Source organism: Pelobates fuscus, chromosome 1 (genome assembly GCF_036172605.1).
Source record: "Pelobates fuscus isolate aPelFus1 chromosome 1, aPelFus1.pri, whole genome shotgun sequence".
NCBI classification, from domain to species: Eukaryota; Metazoa; Chordata; class Amphibia; order Anura; family Pelobatidae; genus Pelobates; species Pelobates fuscus.
Window position 1 is genome coordinate 163,719,787 of NC_086317.1, and position 21,459 is coordinate 163,741,245.

At 38.2% G+C, this 21,459-nt stretch overlaps 1 protein-coding gene across 1 annotated transcript; it reads left to right on the forward strand.

The window, feature by feature from the left end:
- Positions 1 to 2,523: 2,523 nt before the first annotated feature.
- Positions 2,524 to 15,765, forward strand: LOC134589973 (gastricsin-like). Its single transcript, XM_063444370.1, has 10 exons — positions 2,524 to 2,583; positions 7,906 to 8,062; positions 8,234 to 8,351; positions 9,176 to 9,294; positions 10,209 to 10,408; positions 10,705 to 10,721; positions 11,550 to 11,652; positions 13,274 to 13,421; positions 14,476 to 14,574; positions 15,613 to 15,765. Exons 1-10 carry the CDS (start codon positions 2,525 to 2,527, stop codon positions 15,763 to 15,765), a joined length of 1,173 nt encoding a protein of 390 aa, XP_063300440.1. The 5' UTR covers position 2,524.
- The last annotated feature ends 5,694 nt before the right edge of the window (positions 15,766 to 21,459 follow it).

Here is a 21,459-nt window from a genome sequence, read left to right on the forward strand (position 1 = left end):
CCCCCTGTGTACAGGTTTTATGGTGTCTTGGAAAGTTACAGGGTTAAACATAGCGCGTGCAAATTTAATTCTCTGCACTTGCTGCCTGGGTTGTCAGGCACGTCAATCAAATTTTAATTAATTAAATCACATAATTATGTTAAAATATTACTTAAGCATACACGTATAATTTTTATATATGTACATATATATGTATTTAAATTCTACGTGTATACTTATGTAGTTATTTATGTAATTATATATGTATCAATATATCATTCTAAGTGTATTTTAAGATTAATATATAATAACATTAAAATACATTATGTATCACGTTACATATTTATAAGATGTATATTTGGGAGTCTAGCCAACTCCTTGGTTTTGCACCCCTCCCTGTTACAGATGCCTCATCTCAGGTCCCTATTTAGCCTTGTACTGCAGAGAGCCTCAGATGGAATTTTTTCTCAAGTAAGTGGGTTAATCTCATAAGAGCAGACATTAGACTGTGAGAGTAGGATTGGTATACGGTAGCACCTGCCAAAGATGGGGTACATTGACGTTGTGGCAGGCTTATGCAATGTATGATCATATAATGTAACTAAATCCCTATTATTTTTTTTGCCTAGATTAGATGTTTTTAAATAAACTTTTAAAAACTAATAAAATCTGTCAACATTGAAGTTGCTGTTTAGTGGATAGGAGAGTGCGCTGGATCTTGTGTATTGTTTGTTGTATATATATATATATATATATATATATATATATATATATATATATATACATACACACACACACACACACACATTTATTTTAACATGTTTATTTTTTTTTATACTTCCCACCAGCAGGGGGACTGTCTGACAGCAAATATTAATTTTCACTTGTTTTACATAAATATCTGTCAGTTTGGCCCAATGGGCTTTTTGTCTGGCCTGCGTTGTGATAGTATATACTTGTCTTTGTGATTTCATGACGTACATGCGTATTTACGCAAGTGCTTTGGACTTTTACGTCATGCAGCACTTTGCATCAATGCCCCGATCTTGTGTGCTATTCTTTTTGGGACTGTTAATCTTCTGTTTGCGTCATCAGATGCATATGCACTATACACCTTGACTTTTTTGCCACACTTGTGCTCTATCTGTGGGCACGACTGACATTATTGCGCAATTCAGCGCTGATCTTGTTGTGGTCATTTGGCTTCAGCTGCAGACCATTCGGATAATTGAGCAAGTGAGTATCTGTGATTTAGTTTTAATTATTGCTAATTATATCTTCTATATATACTGTTTGTATACACTGGTGTGTTCGCTTGATAAAGATCTCATTTAAAGTTAAAACATTGCTGTGGTCACTTTGTACACAGAAACTTCAATAAATCTGAACTCTTACTACCCATGAGTGCCTGGCTCACATTGCATTTTCTACTTTTGTATGCCAGCCTCAGGTCCGAATTTGTACCTTGGATTATCACTCAATAAGAGTGCAGGCTCTCTATATTTTTTATTTTATTAGATCTCCTATAAAGTGGAAAAAAATAGCCAAGACCAATAAGCCTATATTAAAAAATTAAAGTGTGCCCCATCAACCTAATAACTGCCTTTGTCACCTTTAACAGCTAAACATGCAACCAAAACCAATAAGCCTATATCAAAAAATTAAAGTGTGCCCCATCAACCTAATAACTGCTTTTGTCACCTTTAACAGCTAAACATGCAACCAAAACCAATAACCCTATATAAAAAAATGAAAGTGTGCCCCATCAACCTAATAACTGCTTTTGTCACCTTTAACAGCAAAACATGCTTTTGTCACCTTTAACAGCAAAACATGCAACCAAGCATTTCCTCGAGACCAGTCTTTCATTCACTGTGGTGGAATTTTAGCCTACTCTCGGAATTTATGTAATTTCGTAACACTGAAGAGTTTTGGAGCATGACTGCTCATTAAGTTTCCCACTACTCCATTCTCACACCATCACACTACCACTAGGGTTTTCAAGGGGTCATGATTTGAGTGCTGGGAGAGTTTAGGTTTTTGTCAATATCCTCAAAATTCTTTATGATGGACTCAAAGACTCATTGCAACCTAACAATTTCAATAAATGTCAGTAGTCATGTTGCTTAAAGTATCCCTTTAACTACTTGTAATTGGCATAATAAAGGAGATTTATACAGGGATGTTTATGGAACCCTATGATAGCCAAATATATGTATTAATTTCAGCACTGTGTATTCAGGTATTCAGTTTACTTTCTGATGCAGATAAGCTGCAGCCAAAACAATGAGACGTGAAGGTGAATTGAGAACGTATATTGTTCTTGGCTGTCAAGTGTCCTTAGAACTGTTCTTTCTTTACTATCAGTCAATATCTCCTATCATATGAGTTTTGGAAGACGAAATGGAAATCTACTGGCGTCAAATCAGGGGTATGATTGGTAGACATGTTAGGGGGTGGAGAAATGGGGGGGGCAACCCAGCCTTAAAAGTGAGGACAATTTGCAGGCCTGGAATCTTTCCGCCAAGCAAAGAGAATCGGGAACATGAAGTGGGTCGTGTTTATCTGTATCTGCCTCCAGTTAGCAGAGGGGCTCATGGTGAGGTAAGCATTACCAATGGGCCTCTTTCTCTCTACACAAATGTGAGACATAAATCACAAGCTTAACAACAAATGTGTCTTGTAGTAATATTGTTATACATGGTGAGTCAAAAGTCCTGAAATGTCCCACCTGAAAGATGCGTATTGTTAGATAAATAGGATGAACCCTATAGGCACCAAAATTAGCTAATTAATTGGCTTTAGTGCATTGTAGTCTCACTGCCTATTAAATCATGTATTGGTCTCTTCCATAATGGTAATGAGGATATTAATGCAACATTAACCCTTAGTGAATGAGTTTTTTCTCAGACTCCATGCTTTTCACAACTGGAATTTCACACTTTATCATTAAGCGCACCAACATATGATATACATATATTTAAGGGACAGATAGGGCTTTCGTTTGATACACTATATGTGTACACAACACAACATTAAAGGAACACTATAGGGTCAGGAACACTTACATGTATTCCTGACCCTATAGTGTTAAAAACACCATCTAGCCCTCCTGCCTCTCTAAATATAGTAAAATGTTACTTGTATTCAAGACTGCAGCTACTGCCTCTGCCCCTGATCTGCCTGCTTACAGCTGACATGATCAGAAGTGATTCTGTAAACCAATCACAATGCTTTCCTATAGGATTGGCTGAGGCTGTCAGGAGCAGAGCCAGCACAAGTTAAACACAGACCTGTCAAATCAGCATCTACTCATTTATTGAATCAATGCATCTCTAAGAGGAAAGTTCAGTGCCTGCATTCAGGGGGTGGAGACACTGAATGACAGTGCTGCACACTGTGCAACACAGTCCTAGGAAGCACCCAGTATCCATCTGAGGAGTGGCCAGTGGAGTTCTTACTAGGCTGTAATGTAAACACTACATTTTCTCTGAAAAGACAGTGTTTAGCCTGAAGGGAATGGTTCTACTCACCAAGAAAAATACAATAAGTTGCAGTTGTTCTGGTGACTATAGTGTCCCTTTAAGTATGAATAAAGTATAACAGAATGGGGTGAAGATAATCACACTTTTTACTTGCACGTTTTTCTATATAGGTAAAGAAAAATAGCTCAAATAGATTTTCTTATTACCCCTTATTAGATTGTGGGACATTTTTATATGTCTAAGATGCCAATCATCTTTTTTAATTTATAACACAATAATTACAAGAAGGGAAAAAATGATTTACAGCTTAACATTTGCACAATTTGTATGCTGAGCCTACAAATTGCCAATGTAAAATCATGCAATCAGTTCATGAATAAACTCTGCCAAAACCTCATTCATTTTTTAAAAATATGAATACTGTAATCCTGATATGGGCTGATGTAAAAACACAGATCCATGCTTGAAGTATCTCACTACACTCACAATTGCAATTTCAGTATTTAACATTACAGTAAATATAAAACGTTATTATTATTATTATTATTATTATTGGGATAGGTACATCTCCAACTTTTTCCACAGCGATTTACAATATTATATCCTTGTTTAGGATTAATTCTAATAGGAACAACAAGCTACTCGAATGAGCTTGCAATCTATTAACGCCCGTCAAATTTCAGACTTCAGGCTTACATTTTTGAATTTCAAAGTTTCATTGATATTGGGAATATGATACAGAAAACAAAACAGGGAAAAGGGGGAAGGTTAATAAAGCATCACTTGAAGATCTGAAAGCAGTTTTGACCAGTTGAATTGCAACATTTCTTCAACAATTTCTTTGAAATTTAACAGAAATATGTTTGTTAGCGTTTCTTACACTGCAATTTTGTGGTGAATATCACAGAGCTAATGTGCCAAGATTTGTATTCTGCTATATTACACAAGTAAATTAATACTCCATGCATACCAGTTTTGCAGAAATTCATAGAGAAAAATTATAGAAAGGGTCCACGTTTTGATTGACTGATTTGGAAGGCCCATGTCTCCTTTAAGATGTATGGTACAAACATCCATTTCAAAAATCAATCATTTAACTTACTTCTGCCAACATTTTATGTTGTTTTTTTTCATTGTAAAATTGTCACACATATATTGCATTTTCATTGTTAATTTTATAAAAGCTGACATGTTCTACTGTAAGACTCCAATTTTATTGAAACTATAGAGTCAATTAGAGATACGCCCTAATTGTGACATGCCTCTTAGTTTGCTTTCACAATCTGATTACATTACACTTTTATCAGCAAACAATTGATGCAATGTCAGTGACATCATAACATTTGCCTAAATTAACTTCCAATATAACTTACCTTTTTACCATTAAAACAGTAATCTGCCAATATCTCCTAAATAAGGTCCCAAACTAACTAAACACATACAAATTATTGCTAGCCCTAACTGTCGTGCCCAGTGGTCATGATTCATTGTTGCACTGTAGAAATAATGTTAATAAATGTGATTTGTATAATAGATCTATGAAATGGTTAATTAATAGGAGTGGTATAGGGGCTGAGTCCCTCTGGCAAGGTGTGATATTTTACACCCAAAAGACATTCACGTGTACTTTAACCCACTAATACACGTTACACGCATTTGAAATTCCTGTCCTAATGTGTTTTACACCCCACCTCCTATAGAATGTAAGCTCGTTTGAGCAGGGTCCTCTTCAACCTACTGTTCCTGTAAGTTTATTTGTAATTGTCCTATTTATAGTTAAATCCCCCTCTCATAATATTGTAAAGCGCTACGGAATCTGTTGGCGCTATATAAATGGCAATAATAAATAAATAAATAAATAAATAAATAAAGAATCACGTATATTATTTTTAGTTGCATAGACTTATTGCTAAATTGTGTTTTGTGGGTTTTTAAATTAAATCTGATGAGCTGGTGTAACCTAAAGTGCCCCATTTACTTTGCTTTTAATACTGGAGTTATTAAAACTTTTTTTCTTTTTGTATATTTACATATGGCAATCTTACAAAATGATAGCAAACTATGGAGTTATCTGCTAAACAGATGAACAATCAAAATTAAAAGAAATAGCTTTTCTAAATTCTGATCTTTTAGCAGTTTAGTAGAAAATTCCCTAAATTGGTGCTTTGTAATTTTTTTGACTGCCACCTATATTTGTTCCCCATAGGAAATCATGGGTGTCCAAATTTCAGGTAGTCTGAATCAATATTTTCTGAATTTCAAAAGAAGAGAAATGTGAAAATAAAAGAATGAAAACAATATATTCCCCGTCCGTATCTCTACTTTAAACTGAGTGATTGTGAGAGCCAGTCAGTCAGTTGTCTGTGGGCACTGTGATTATCTTCCATTGCGTTCACAGGTCCAGGGGGGCAACTGGTGCGCTATAGTAGAACTACTTCACTTACAGCAACAGCCCTGTACCAGCTAGAGGTTTACTCCAGTCATGTAGCATGCAAAGTGTCTTGACAATTGAGCACTCTTAAATACTACTTGCACCATAACCACTGAGCTATACTGGATATGCAGTTTAAGAGTGTTCCAGGAACATGAGTTACATAGTTACATAGTTACAATAGCTGAAAAGAGACTTGCGTCCATCAAGTTCAGCCTTCCTCACATTTGTTTTTTGCTGTTGATCCAAAAGAAGGCAAAAAAAAAAATAAGTTTGAAGCACTTCCAATTTTGCAACAAGCTAGGAAAAAAAATTCCTTCTTGACCCCAGAATGGCAGTCAGATTTATCCTTAGATCAAGCAGCTATTACCCTACATTGGAAAATTATATCCTTGAATATTCTGTTTTTGCAAGTATGCATCTAGTTGTTGTTTGAACATCTGTATGGACTTTGATAACACCACTTCTTCAGGCAGAGAATTCCACATCCTTATTGTTCTTACAGTAAAAAATACCTTTCCTTTGCCTTAGACAAAATCTTCTTTCTTCCAGTCTAAATGCATGACCTTGTGTCCTATGTAAAGTCCGGTTTGTGAATAGATTTCCACACAATGGTTTGTATTGATCCGAATATATTTGTATAATGTTATCATATCCCCTCTCAGGCGATGTTTTTCTAAACTAAAGAGGTTTACATTTGTTAACCTTTCTTCATAGCTGATATCTTCCATTCCTTTTATTCATTTTGTAGCCCGCCTCTGCACTTTTTCTAGTGCCATAATATCCTTCTTTAGAACAGGTGCCCAAAATTGCACAGCATATTCAATATGTGGTCTCATTTATAAAGAGGCCAAATGATATTCTCATCCCGAGAATGAATGCCCTTTTTCATGCATGGCAATACCTTACTGGCCTTAGCCACTGCTGCTTGACATTGCACGTTGCTGCACAGTTTGCTGTCTATAACAATCCCCAAGTCCTTTTCGTGTATTGTTATCCCTAATTCGCTTCCATTAAGGGTATACGTTGCTTGTGCATTCTTTATGCCAAAGTGCATAACTTTTCATTTTTCACCATTAAATTTCATCTGCCACTTGAGTGCCTAGTCCCCCAGTCTAAATCCATCTGCAGCAAATATCTTGCTAACATTGTATTACTTAACAGAGTTTTGTGTCATCTGCAAACACTGAAACATGACTTTCAATGCTTTTTTCAAGATAATTTATTATTATTATTTATATAGCGCCATCAGATTCTGTAGAGCTGTACAAACATGCTAAATAGAAGGGGTCCCAGAACAGAACCCTGAGGGACACCACTTGCCACCTCTGTCCAGCTTGAAAATTTACCATTAATGACAACTCTTTGTACTCTGTTTTTAAGCCAATGTTCTACCCAAGAACAAGCATTTTCATCGAGACCGATTTCTTTGAGTTTGAACAGGAATGAGTTGTTCCTGATGTATGACTCACCAAGTATAATTCATGTCTGGCTTTTATCTGAAAATATCCATCAAAGGATCCAACATTATTTGAATATTGCAGTACTTCAACTACGCATCAGTATTATTTTACAAACAGAAACTAAATTGATAGTACACAATAACAGATTGCACAATTGCAGAAAAAAATGATAAGTCTTCTATATACAGTAAGATATTTTGAAAACGGTGTTCTAGTGTGATAAAAAAAATACTATGCAGCTCTAGTGTTCAAATATATTTGCATATAACCCAAAATAAACTTGGTGGGAGGTGCTCTCTTGCTATATTGAACAATTCTCAATGTGATTAATCAACTTTTATGACATTATTTATTGAAATTTATACCCGTCATAACCTCAAAACAGCACTGTCCTAAAATTCTAGCATGACACCATGTCTCTAACTATATCGCAAGGTTTATAAAGTAAAGCTATACTAATTTCATCAGTATATGAAGTGCTGTGTTAGTGCCATAGGCATACATAATAATTGTGCTACTAATAACTACAATAACATTTCTCATTCAGAGTCCCTCTAAAGAAATACAAGTCTGCCAGGGAGAACATGCGGGAGAAAGGAGTCCTGAAGGAATTTATGAAGACACACAAGAGAGACCCAGCCCTGAAATATGGCTTTAACCAAAAGAACGATTTTGCTGTGGCCTACGAACCTATGTATATGGATGTGAGTCATACATGAACGATTGCGCATGCACACCAGCATAAACATTGTAGAGAAACCCTTACCAATGTATCATACTTAAATTTTCTTTTCAAGTTTTTTTTTTATTCAATTTTTTTAAATTAATTTGTACAATTTAAAAAAACATGTTGATAATATTCTTATGTTTTCTAGACATATTACTATGGTGAGATCAGTATTGGAACACCACCTCAAAACTTCTTGGTTCTATTTGATACTGGCTCCTCTAACTTGTGGGTACCTTCCACAAACTGCCAGAGCCAGGCCTGTAGTAAGTATTAATTTGAGAGATTTGAATCTATCTGCTCACTTGCGTTACAGAACTAGTTTCTTTGTGGTTCTTTTAAAAAAACATTGCAGTTTACCGATAGTTTCAAGAAAGTTTGAAGAAATATGACCGCTTCACTGTAATTTAGAAATATATACAGCATAAGCACACCAGTAAACACAATTTCCATGTTTTCTGTGGTTGATAGAGTGACATAGGTAAAAACAAAACTTACCTCTATTGCGCTTTCATGATTTAGGGGCTTCACTATCTCATGATGTACTGGGCATGTGGATGCATGCTTGAGCATCTAGCAAAGAAATGCAGTATGTGTGAATGCAAATTAAAGGGACACTATAGTCACCAAAACAACTTTAGCTTAATGAAGCAGTTTTTGTGTATAGATCATGCCTCTGAAGTCTCATTGCTCAATTATCTGCCATTTCAGAGTTAAATCACTTTTGCTTCTGTTATGCACCCTAGCCACATAGGACCACACACAGTTCAGAAGGTTATTCCAGCCATACCATTTATAATTACAAAATTAAAAAAAGACTATGGCCAGTTCTAGATTTAGCAAAGGTTCTCCACTCCACTCAAGTGAAAATCACTCTTATTACCAGATCATAAGTGTTATGACCCAAGTTAGTGCGAGTGCATTCAAGTTGTGATTGATTCTCACTGGATTTTACTATCGACATGTAATTTGGTATTATTTTAGTATATAGTAAAAATGATCAATATGAGAAAAGGTGCAGTCAATCTATGGAAAAACAGCTGTTTTAAAAGGTAGAATTTTCAAAACATAAAACATATTTTTCTTGCAGCCAACCACAACATGTTTAACCCCAGTCAGTCCTCCACCTATACATCGAATGGACAGCAGTTTACCATGTCCTACGGAAGTGGAAGTGTCTCTGGTGTCTTTGGCTATGACACAGTTGCGGTAAGAGACTAATGCTTCTGTATGATGCATGTTATGTAACTCTTGTGGAATAACTCTTGTCGAATAAGTAAGATATAAATTATAGCTGTAGATTTATGTCAACTTCAATGTGATAAAGGAATTCCTTAAAATATACCAATATAGCAGCTTCACGTTAGTGTATTTCACCCCCACCCTATGGTATACAATAAATAAACCACCTTGTGGTGATAACATGTATATAAATATCCCAATTTGTTGTCTCCATTTAACAGATATCTCCAAGTACAATTATACATTTATACTGTACAGAATTCATAACAAGGGCTGAAATAAGTTTATGTCTGCCAAGATTAATGTTTCCTACATGGTAAAACATTCCTATTTTAGGGATAATAAGACATTTGAAACATTGAACCTATATAACAACAATGAAGGCTCTTAACCAAATGCTGTCCATGGTACTGTGGTCAAGATTTAATGGAGAAATTCACAGCCAGACCTACATTTCTTTTGTTTTGCTTGACCACAGAAATATACAAGGCTGAAGAGAAAAATTCAGGAAAATACAAAATGGAAATAATATACATATATAATTGAAATTTTCCAGAAATGATCTTTAATTGGTACAATTCGGACCCACATATTAAAAAAGTAATTACCCAGTGTTATTCAATGGTATGGTTTGTGTATTATACAGCTCATATGCTGCTATGGGGAATGATGAATAATATGTATTTGTTCCTACTAAATAGGAACCCATAAAAATGACACAAGGACCCAATTTTATAGACTAATCTATGAGTTAAGAACCACTGATATAAATGCTATATGTTTTCCGGCTGCATTTTTCTTCTCTTCTTGTACTGTGCTGGAGTATATATCATCTCTTTGCAGCGCATACACATTGAAGAACAATTTATTTCTGTACACAGGTTCAAGGGCTCTCCCTGACTAACCAAGAGTTTGGTTTAACCTACTCTGAGAGTGGCAGCAGTTTCTACTATTCCAAGTTTGATGGGATCTTTGGAATGGCCTATCCTGCCATGTCCGCAGGGGGTGCCACCACTGCTATGCAAGGCATGCTACAACAGAACCTGCTGAACAACCCCATCTTCAGTGTGTACATGAGTAGGTAAATGTCATCAGAACCTGCATGGAGCTGGTAATAGGTTTAAACAAGTCAAAGAGAGACAATTCAGATAAAGAGGAATATTTGGCAAGATACTTTAGAAGGATAATTTGACTCATTTAGGACTCTGTGTTTTAGATGAAGGCCACAATCATGAATCCCTCTGAACACTATTAGCCGTCAATCTTCTTTCTTTGGTGACTTAAGTAAACCTTATATTATATACTTACTATAAAGTGCTTTGAAAATACGCTATATACATAAGGGGTATAAAATAACTCCATTAACTATGATGGCAGCACTGAGGGAGGTTCCGGCTCAACCTTATCCTGCAGCAGAGCATCCACAGCATCTGCCCAAGTAGAGGCAAAGGACTATAAGGGATATCATTGGCATGGCCATCCTACCAAGGAACAATTGTATGTGACATCGCCCTAGACCACTCATTGCTTGAGAACGGAAAAACCAAGCTATCTTGCTGGCGTCACTCCCGTCCACCATCTCTGCTACTGAACCTTAAACCGCACCCATGGTAGAGGGAAGGCAAAAACACTCCAGTCCAATAGGGCCAAGGTACCGCCAGGCTGAAACAAACCGATAGGTTCAACATGTAGGAGTAAACTAACAAACTGTTGACTCCCAGCTACCTAAAACACACAAAAAAAAAAACAGTGAGGGGGAAGCAAAACTTTTAAAATAAAGGGGGGGGGGGCAGGCTGGTATATGTCCTCCCAGGCATCATTTATGGGTATTGAGTAGGGGCTTAAAATTTGATAAAGGGGAGAGGAACTGAGATGGGGTGGCTTATGGGGGGTGGCTAGGGGATACTTAGCATTTGGGTCAGGGTTTCAAGGGGACCGGCCTTAACTTTGGGAGTGTGGCCAATGGCAGCCACTAGACATTAAGCCTGTAATGTAAACATTGCTGTATCTACTAAATGACAATGTTTTCAGTTGCAAAGCTAAAAAAGTCAGGGGCATGGCAGCCAGACCACTTCATTTAGATGTGGTAGTCTGGATGCCTATAGAGTCCTTTAAAAAAAAAACACACATGCTACTTGCTCTGCTGTCTTCCTACTTACAGTATAGATTAGAGAGATATATTTGTAAAGTGTTTGTTTTTCTGTTGTCTTCATATAGCCAAGGAGGAGAAGTGATCTTTGGTGGAGTTGATAACAGTCTGTATTCTGGACAAATTATGTGGGCTCCGGTGACTCAGGAAGTTTACTGGCAAATTGGAATTGATGCGTAAGTCACATCTCTCTGTTCCTGACATGGGAGTAATGAGTATGTTGCTATACCACACTGAAAACTAAATAGTACATTTGTTTTGAGAACATCCAGCATTTTCAAACACAATATATGTTTTTATATAAAAAAATTCTAACTCCATATATCATTATAAAGCTTACAGGTGTCCAAAACAGTCCTTGAAGATCATAACTTAATTAAGGATTTCTCTAATTACACTTGCTTGACTCTTACTTTCAAGGTTATTCGATATATTTAATTTTTGCAAATAAAATCCAAATGGGAAACCTGAAATCAAAATAGCTGATATTAAAAAATTATCCAGTTATGCCAGTATATTTATTTTAATTTTGATTTAATTAGTAAAAATTCATAGTTTAGTGAATAACCCTGTTATATTTCACTAGACTTGCACTATCATCCTGTGCACTGGCCATTTAGACATTATTTGTGGATGTTACACATAAGTGGAAACAGCCTTAGAAGGAAATTGGGTCAGTGAATTAACCCAAAGAAGAGCAAACCTTGCTGAATTCAAATGCCAAGGAAGCCAGCTCCCAGTTTTCCTCAAAATGTATATCCCCAGATGTTATAATACTTCAACTCCCATGATGATTTGGTTGCATTTAAATGGCAAACCATCATGGATGGAAGCTGTGGTTCTAAAACATTTGGGGGTATACCGTTTGAGCATCCCTGCTTTAGGAGATTACATAACAAAGAAACAGAAAGCTATGCATCACTGACATTTCATCACATCTTAGTAAAACCAATTCACCCAGCAATGTTTGCTGGGATGGGAATTTAAGCAGTAATAATGGCTTCTATTCATATCAAAACTTAAAAAAGGAAATAAAAAAAAATGGACATCAGACAGTTATTAAAATGGGAAACTATATAAAGCTGATTTTTCAAAAAATCCAGCTCTGTCTGCAAACTTTACGACTTTTGCCTGACCGGGAATAAACTTGTATACTAAACCTTATTGTCAAGAATAAAGACCTGGCCTGTTATTATATTGCATTTAAAGAGACACTCCACTGCCCAAATACAAAATAAGTAAAAATCAGCTTAGTAGATATACCCCAAATGAAAACTTGTATGCATTTAATTATGTATTTTTTTTCCATTAAGGATATGTCTAAAAACAGCTTGTAAAATCTACAGTTCTCTTGTCTGCTGCCTTCGCAAGCTTACAACCTTACAACATTCTAACAATGCCCAGACTTTCTGTGGCTGTCCAATCACAGACTGAGAAGTCTTTGCAAGTCAGGTGCTCTGGGCAATTGCTCCCTCGAAGGTCAGCTGCATTGAGCTAACCAAAACAGGAATTAGCATTACCTGTTGTCTGCTTGGAAGCCAAGGGGTGTAACCAGGTTAATTTATAAAAGTGTAAATCGCTATTGAAATCTGAACTTGTAGCGCAGACTCATATAAAGCTTTTCAGCAAGCTAAATTTGTTTAGGGGTCTGGGGTGACCCTTTAAGTAATTCTGTTGTCAGGCTAATTTTATTTGAACGAGGAAGTTACTAATTCCCTCCTTTCAAGAAAATCTTCACGCTAGATAACACCAATTGGCTTTGAAATTTGTTTTTCCCAAATGATATATTTTTTGTAGGTTTTCCGTAAATGGACAGGCAACTGGATGGTGTAGTCAGGGCTGCCAAGCCATTGTAGACACTGGAACCTCTCCTCTTACTGTCCCTCAACAGTATATGGGAACGTTTCTAAATTACCTAGGAGCACAGCAGGGGCAGAATGGAGAAGTAAGTGGACATTATAGACAACTCAGATTATTAACTTAGTATAATCACATTAAAACCATTTTTATACTACTTTAAACACCCTCTCCGCTATTGTCTGTTCAAAGTATTAACTCTATAAGGGAGTGCACTATTGAATGAGATTGAGAAAAAGATCAATAATGTATATACATGTTATCATCCATTTCAATTATTTCATTAAAGGGATATATACAAATTTCTTGGAACAGGGATAAAAATTGTTTAGGATCAGCCAAAAAAACAAGGTATTTGTTTTAACCAGGTAATAGATTGCTGCACACTAGTATCTTGATGCACCGGAGCTCTGTGGGGGAGGTCAGCTAGCCACCAATATAAATCCAGAAGTATAGAGCCACAGGCTACACAGTGCAAGGTCAAGAGTAAGGTACATTTAATTATGGTCCAAAAGACAAAACAGAGATACGCTTCAACCGTATATGATTACAGGTTTTAGGTCATCTTGTGACATTACAAAGAGAACCTAAACCCTTGCATATCAGTCTGATCACACTTAAAAGTGCAGGCTGTCTCTCTCTGCATGAGAGATACAGCAACCCCAGACAATCGTTTTGACAATGTTAAGCCTTGTCAGTGTGATACAGGTGATACTTCTCAAGGCAGAGTGAGCAAAGGGTCCACATTTGTATTACCCTTTTTGTATTACCCTTTTACCTTAGGGAGAGCAAAAATAAAACAGAAATGAAATCTTTAGTTTAGTATCAGAATTAGGAATTGTTGAGAAGAAATTTGTCAAGTGTTACCAAGGGCGATCAGGTCATTGGTATGAAATTTGCCAAATGATGCACATCAAAGCGGCTAGGTGGAGGATTCAGAATACATTTGGCAAAGGTAGTACTAGTTGTAACTAATAAATGATGGCCTGTGGATAAAGAGAAACTGTGGAAGCAATATTCTCAAAGGAAGCAATCAGTGTGAAAGAAAGAGTACTTTTCCAGTGAACAAACTCTTCACTATAGTAATATCGTTGAATAACAAAATGCCCATTTTGGAATTTAATTATATATTTTCTCCTTAGTTTCTGGTGAACTGTAACAATGTACAGAACCTGCCTTCAATCAGTTTTACCATCAACGGGGTGCAGTTCCCCATTCCACCTTCTGGATACATCCTTCAGGTACTCATCATAATTTGTAGCGCACGTTTTTGAAAGTCAAGATGCTGAGTGGTTTCACATTGTGACACTTATAGGGCAATATGCAAAATGTATAGTGACAATCACAAACAAAGAACAACATATTGCAATTGGTTATGTTGTGAAATTGTATTAGGTTTTATGAGTAGGTTTTAACAGTAAGGGAGGTTTTGTACTTTGAGTAGTTGTTAGATATTATGTGCGTGTAGTGCTACTAAAGAGATACATGAGTGTATACTGTGTTGACATTCAAATTTATTTGTATGTAAAATAGATATCATCATTTATATAGTGCCAAGATATTCCTTAGCGTGCTACAATATTATAATTTGACGACATAGGAGTAACTTACAAAATGTTACAGGAACTAAAGGACCCTGCTCAAAGGAGCTTACAGTCTGGAAGATTTGATTTAAGTAGAGTGAATAGATGATCTGTATTATGTACAGTTCAGAATAGTTTTTTTTATAATAACATTTATAGGGTGGTTAGGGTATGGTCAGAGAGATAAATATTAATGTTTGCGAGACTAGGTGTTAAGCATGGGAGTTAAGGTCCAAAGCATTTTAAAAAAAGGCACTACCTAACTTCCACTAAGTGTAAGTGCCCCAAACCCTTAACAAACGTAAACCTAACACACGCAGTGTTCACTATTGTACGTCACTTGATTACACCATCACGTACAGCAGTTATCATAAAAAACAATGTAATGTTACTGTTACTTTGTAAAGCAGAAATTATTATTATTGACATTTATGTAGCATCAATTAATTCCACATTGCTTTACAACATGATTAAAGGTGAATTTAACAACAGATGAGGCAAACTATTACAAATTTCAAAAGGAACAAAAGGTTGGTGAGGACAATGCTCACAACAAGGTAGCAATAATGACGGCATCGTTTAAGGTTGACTTTTTAAAAAATGAATCAAATGTGAAACTCGCATTCATTCTTTCGATTAACTTTCCTTCATATTTGTCCTTCAATGTTACAAAACCCTTCTTTTTTTTACTTTCAGAATAATGGCTACTGCACAGTCGGTGTTGAGGTTACATATCTCCCATCCCAAAATGGACAGCCCCTCTGGATTCTGGGAGATGTTTTCCTAAGGCAGTATTACTCTGTCTATGACATGAGCAATAACAGAGTGGGCTTTGCTCAGTCAGCTTGAAGACCCCCTGTGTTGTCATCTGAGAAAGAGATAATCCTTCCCAATTGTGTGGAGGTGGTAGACTCTATTCCAGCGAAGTCACAACATTAATAAAAAAAAAAATTGTTAGCGTAAATAAGTGTGACTGCAAGTCTATCAATAAATCGTGGATTTTACCAACAACAGAACATGCTTTTTTCTATGCCCACAAATAGTATAATAATAATTACAGTTTTAATATAGAATTCACAACTTTTACAGAGATATCACTATACTACAGTTTTAAAGGGTAACAATCACAGAAGGTTTTCTAGATAACAGTATACCTCTTAACATTGAATTTTGACATCGGAACAGAGGGTGGTGGGCCTATAGGGTCTGTGCCAGTGATATGATCTGCATCACTGATGATGCGCAAAGGGACATCTGAAAAAAGGGTATATTTAGCCTGGAGTGAATAAATACCAGGCTTGCTAACAGACTCTGATCTGCCGCACTCTGACCAGCTGTTTTGAGGGAAACCTGTCATATGATATGTTCAGATTATGTGAATTGATAGAGGTTCCATGATGTCCTCAAATGCAAGACACCAAGCAATTATCGTTTAATAATTATATGGCTATATTGGCCTCTACATGTGGTTAGCATTTATGGTACTGCCTGTTAATAATCTTATTTCACTGTCCAACACTACTTACACTGTTTAAGCCCTTTCTGGGTATTGCACAGGCCTGGTCAAGTGTACTTTAACTTAATGTTGGTCATAATTAGGTCTGTTCTATGGTTATACGGACATATTCATGGCCCTCTACTAAATATGTTATTTTTACACTTCAAATCAAGAAATAGAAACATAGAATGTGACGGCAGATAAGAACCATTTGCCCCATCTAGTCTGCCCAATTTTCGAAATACTTTGAATTAGTCTCTGGCCTTATCTTAAGTCTAGGATAGCCATATGCCTAGCCCATGCATGCTTAAACTCCTTCACTGTGTTAAGCTCCATCACTTCTGCTGGAAGGCTTTTTCATGCATCCACTACCCTCTCAGTAAAGTAAATACACAGACCTCTCCTTCCTCTGGGCTGAGATTGTCTGGTTCAGTACAGATCCATCTACTTCCAGTTCAAAGGTCATCAACACAAGCTGCATGTAGCGGAGCTGCAATGTTAAATCCCAATATCTCCACTGGTACAGAAAGTAATCCATAACTATGTCTAAATCAGCCTGTTGTTAATTTAGTATGTTTTGACAAAATTATGTCTAACTTTTGATACGCCTAATACCGCTGACGTGTTGTGCTGTGTTATATGAGTGATCTGTCTTAGCCTGGCCTAACTGAACCATAATACAGCAAACACAGTATGTCTTAACTCAGCCTGTTATTAACTTAGCTTGTTTTACCAAAATTAAGTCTCACTTTCGATACGCCTACTTACGCCTAATTACACTGGCATGTTGTGTTATGTTATATAAGCGATCTGTATTAGCCTGGCCTAGCCAAACCATACCACGGCAAACACAGAATGTCTTAACTCAGCCTGTGGTTAGAATAGCATGTTAAATCATACTCACGTTTCACTTTTAATATGCCTACTTACGCTAGCATGTTATGATCTAAAAACAATGTTTAACAGCCTGTTATTTTCATGATTATACAAACCATAATATAAAATGAGGCTATGAGATATTTAGGGATGATGTAAATTGCACTGTATTATACCCGTAATGTACAACACTTTATCGTCTTCCGTTTTTCTATTCTGTACCCTATATAATTTTATGCCTCAATAAAAAAAGAGATTGACAAAAAAAAAAGAAAGTAATCCAAATAAAGCGCTGGAAATGAAGGCAATATCCCAAATCCCCCAGTAACCGGATGAAACACAGTTCTGGGAGTCAACTGACGATTTTATTCACAGCTCCAGTATTTATGTGGTTCCCCATGCAAGGGGTTTCCTTAGTCACATTACAGGGGTATTACAGTAGAGGACTACATGGGGAACTGAATATACAAAGCATTTCTCCCACCATGCACTGCTGTACGAGAGGGATACTCCCACTAGAATATCCTATTAAGTGGATTATCCCTCCGTACAGCAGAACCAGGTTTTAACATAAAAATGTATAACTTTGGCATTATTCGTGGGATTATAATAAATGACCGTTCGGTAGATAGCTGGGGTCTGAGCGCATACTTCGTGAAAGTACCGCTCAGATCCCAGCATAAATAGCCGAACGCCGCACGAAACACGCTTTATATCACATTCTCCTAAAAGTACCGAAGAATACCGATTGGGGAACACAATACTAAAAGACCGGTGCTCCCGAACGGCCTGGAAGTCCAGCGGTGTTCGCGCCGTCGAGTAGCCGATTTTAGTTCCAGGCGCTCGACGACCAAACACCGCTGGGCTAACAAAGGATCCAAAATGGCCGACCGCCACTTCCGTCTCTGACTCTGACTCCCACGAAACGCGTCAGACTAAACAAGCAGGTTACAGATTCCACCTATGTTCCAGCCAGTGGAGTAACAACTTGACTACAAAGCCTCTACAGTCCCAGACTGGGAGGTCTGCAATATTCACCTCTCAGAGCGAGGTCTGAGACGCACGCCGTCTTTACCGGCAGCTGGAAAGAGGAAAGTGTTTACACCATCCGCAGCCATCCGAACCAGTCCTTGAGGCTGACTCCTATCACTCACATCCACTGTGCTGGTAACCATTTTGGATTTCATTCCTGACTTATATTTATCTATATATATTTTTAAATTGTGAATAAACTGGTTTTTATCTTCACCCAGTTTTTATTATTTCAATTATTGTTCTAGTGGCTTTTTTTTTATTTTTTTAAATTCTTTATTTTTGGTGTGCATAAAGGTTTACAACAGTGCTTGTACAGCCACATTTGCTCTCACAAGCGCAAAGTTCAAAGAGTAAAAAGAAAAACATGTGATACGTATGGAACATGCACACATTTTTTGTTATAAGCTTATTTAACATAGTGTCATCAACAAGTTGTACAAAATATCAACGATAAAATTAGGTGGACATATGCTTAGAGTCGAGCGGTGGTTTAACGAACATGTGCTATGAGGGATAGTGCTATATTAGTATGATTGAGTTGCAGGTTATTCGCACATTCTAATGAGGAAGGATTACGTTAGCCTCTCATATTGGCTTAGGTTATGTGGGAGCGTACGTTTAATGCTTTAGAGTGTACGCTAACCAGGTCACATCATAGTAAGGTGATCTGGTCTTTCATATTATAGCAATAATAATAATAACAAAAGAAATGAAAAAAAAAGAAAAAAAAAGAAAACACAAAGAAAAACATGGTTTGAGCCGGTAACATAACAATAATTTTGTTGTGCTGATTAGTGCATGTAAGGAATATACGCCACCGTGGCTTGGCCCATGAATAGCAGTGGGTATACTGCGGCTTAAGAACATTCATGTCTGTACATTTTTCAGAGAGCATTGGTAGCTAAGTGCCTCTGCTGTCCGAGTGGAATTGAGTATTGACTATTGCGTTAGTGTGGCCTACGTTGTTGTATGCATGGTGCAATATTAATGGCTGTCATGTTGTCGTGGCAGCTTGCTATTAACGCGTAAGTGACTTGTGTGAAGATTCCTTACAAGATGACCCATGATCTGCTGGGCCGTTATACTGTCAGGGTAAGGTTATGTAAGTTTAGGTGAGCCGTGTCAGCCCAGCTTTGGCGGTGTAAGTTGTGTGCGTGCTCCGGTATGCCTCGCCACAGTGTCCAGGCCGTGAGCGGTGGTCAAGTATATTTAGCCATAAGTATATGGATGGGTGAGTGTTAGGAGGTGTCCCGTTTGTACATCATATGCAAAGGCTCTATAGGACATTTTGGGCCTGGTAGGACTTGTGTATCCTATTGTGCGGTCAGGTTTGTCCCTGCGCTGTTACATTCTAATACAATTCACATTTACATGAATAAAACAGATTGCGGCAATGACTCTATTACAAATTATTAGAGACAGCGGTCCCCCTCCGGGGTCCGTACGGGCTGGCCTGCATGGAGGACTGAGAGTCTCTGGGTGCGGGGCGTTGACCGTCTCAGTCTGGTCGAGCGCCCTGGGGCTGCCGAGGTTGTTACCGTGTGGCTCTGTGGTGTCCCGCCTGGGTTCCTCTCGCTATATAGGCAAACGTCCCGGATATGTATGGTCTCCCAAGCGATCAGCAGTGTGATGCCGTCCGGCACCAAGTAAAAGTCTAAGGTAAAAAAAAAGAAAGAAAACTGGGTACGGAGAAAACTAAGGTCCGATGGTAGGTAGGAACGGCCACGGTTCCCTGTCACTGCTTCTCCTAGGGCGGTATATTGCCGTGTGGTGCCCCATTCTTCTCTGCAGGGGTGCTTGGCTGCCCTAACAGTGGCACGAATGGCTTGATCCTTGCGGGGTCCCAGTTGTGCTTTGAGCTGCTGGCTTCCGCTAGGCCTGTTGGCATAAGGGAGTTCTCTGGCAGGCCAATTGTGGTCAGCAGCTGCTTGGCCTCTGGTAGGTCTTTGACTGTGTGAATTAGGTTGTCTTTGAGGACCTGTAGGGCCCTTGGCGTGCGCCATCTGTAGGTGATGTTGTTCTGTCTCAGGAGTGTCGTAACTGGTTGGAGGGATCTGCGCCATTGCATGGTATCTCCTGACAAGTCAGAGAAGAAGGTAAGGTTGGCGTTTTCAAACTTGAGCGGGGTCTTCCCTTGTAGGGCCTTCAGCATAGTCGCTTTGTCTGCTCCAGATCGAAATCTCACCACCAAGTCCCTGGAGGCCATGGCTGGGGCTGTCCGCGGTTTGGGGATTCTAAACATCGCTTCGAAGCTCAAGGTTTTCGCTTGTTGTGGCTTTAGTATTGTGCCCGTGAGCCTCCTCATCAGGTGCGGGAGTTCTTCTGCCGAGATGTCGTCTGGGACACCCCGGATCTTGAGGTTGTTGCGGCGTCTGTGATCCTCGAGGGCTGCAAATCGGAGGTCCGTAGCTGCTTGGTGCTTTTTGAGCGCCTGTAGCTCTTTACGCAGGTCTGTAATTTCTTGGGCCTGTTTGTCTGTGTGGGCCTCCATGACTCCAATGCGCCCGATCAAGCCGGTCACCTCTGCTCGGAGCTGTGCAACATCCGCCTGGAGCACCCGCTGTAGGTCGCCCAGCATTGTTCTTAGCGTGCCCGTAGTGATCAGTTCAGGCTGTTGTTTGGGTGCTGGTGGTTGGGTCAGTGGGGCGAACATGCCGCTGGTGTGCTCATCCAGGCTAAGTTCGTCCGAGGAGTCTGAGTACCCCGCCATTTCGGCGGCCATTTTGGCCCCTCGTGCGTCTTGTGCCCGGCGGAATATGTCCCCGATATCGGGTCCCAGTGTGGGCCTGTCCGGCTTCTGTTTCTTTGTTTTTCTTCCCATAACTCTGGTGGGCCTTTGGGATCGATTTTCGTTAGTTATTTTGTGCGAAATTCGCGTTTTTAATCACTGTGGATGAGGAGCTCGGTGAACGTGCGTCTGTTCCTGTTGGCTGCTAAGCTCCGCCCCCCTCTAGTGGCTTTTTACAGCAATATAACAATTATATTGCACTGAAGGAATCAGTTTTTGCAATACTGTTTCTTTTGCCTTACAAGGTTTATATCTTTTCACTAAAAGTATATAACTTGGTGTTTATTCCATATATTCTGCCTATAGCAGTTTTTAAAGGTATACACACAATACACATTGGTTGCAC

Excerpts from the sequence above, each read along its gene's own strand:
- LOC134589973 (XM_063444370.1), top strand. The coding sequence starts at position 2,525 with ATGAAGTGGGTCGTGTTTATCTGTATCTGCCTCCAGTTAGCAGAGGGG. Across the intron at positions 11,653-13,273 it reads TGGCAAATTGGAATTGATGC|GTTTTCCGTAAATGGACAGG; the intron begins GTAAGTCACATC and ends TATTTTTTGTAG. Across the intron at positions 14,575-15,612 it reads CTTCTGGATACATCCTTCAG|AATAATGGCTACTGCACAGT; the intron begins GTACTCATCATA and ends TTTTACTTTCAG.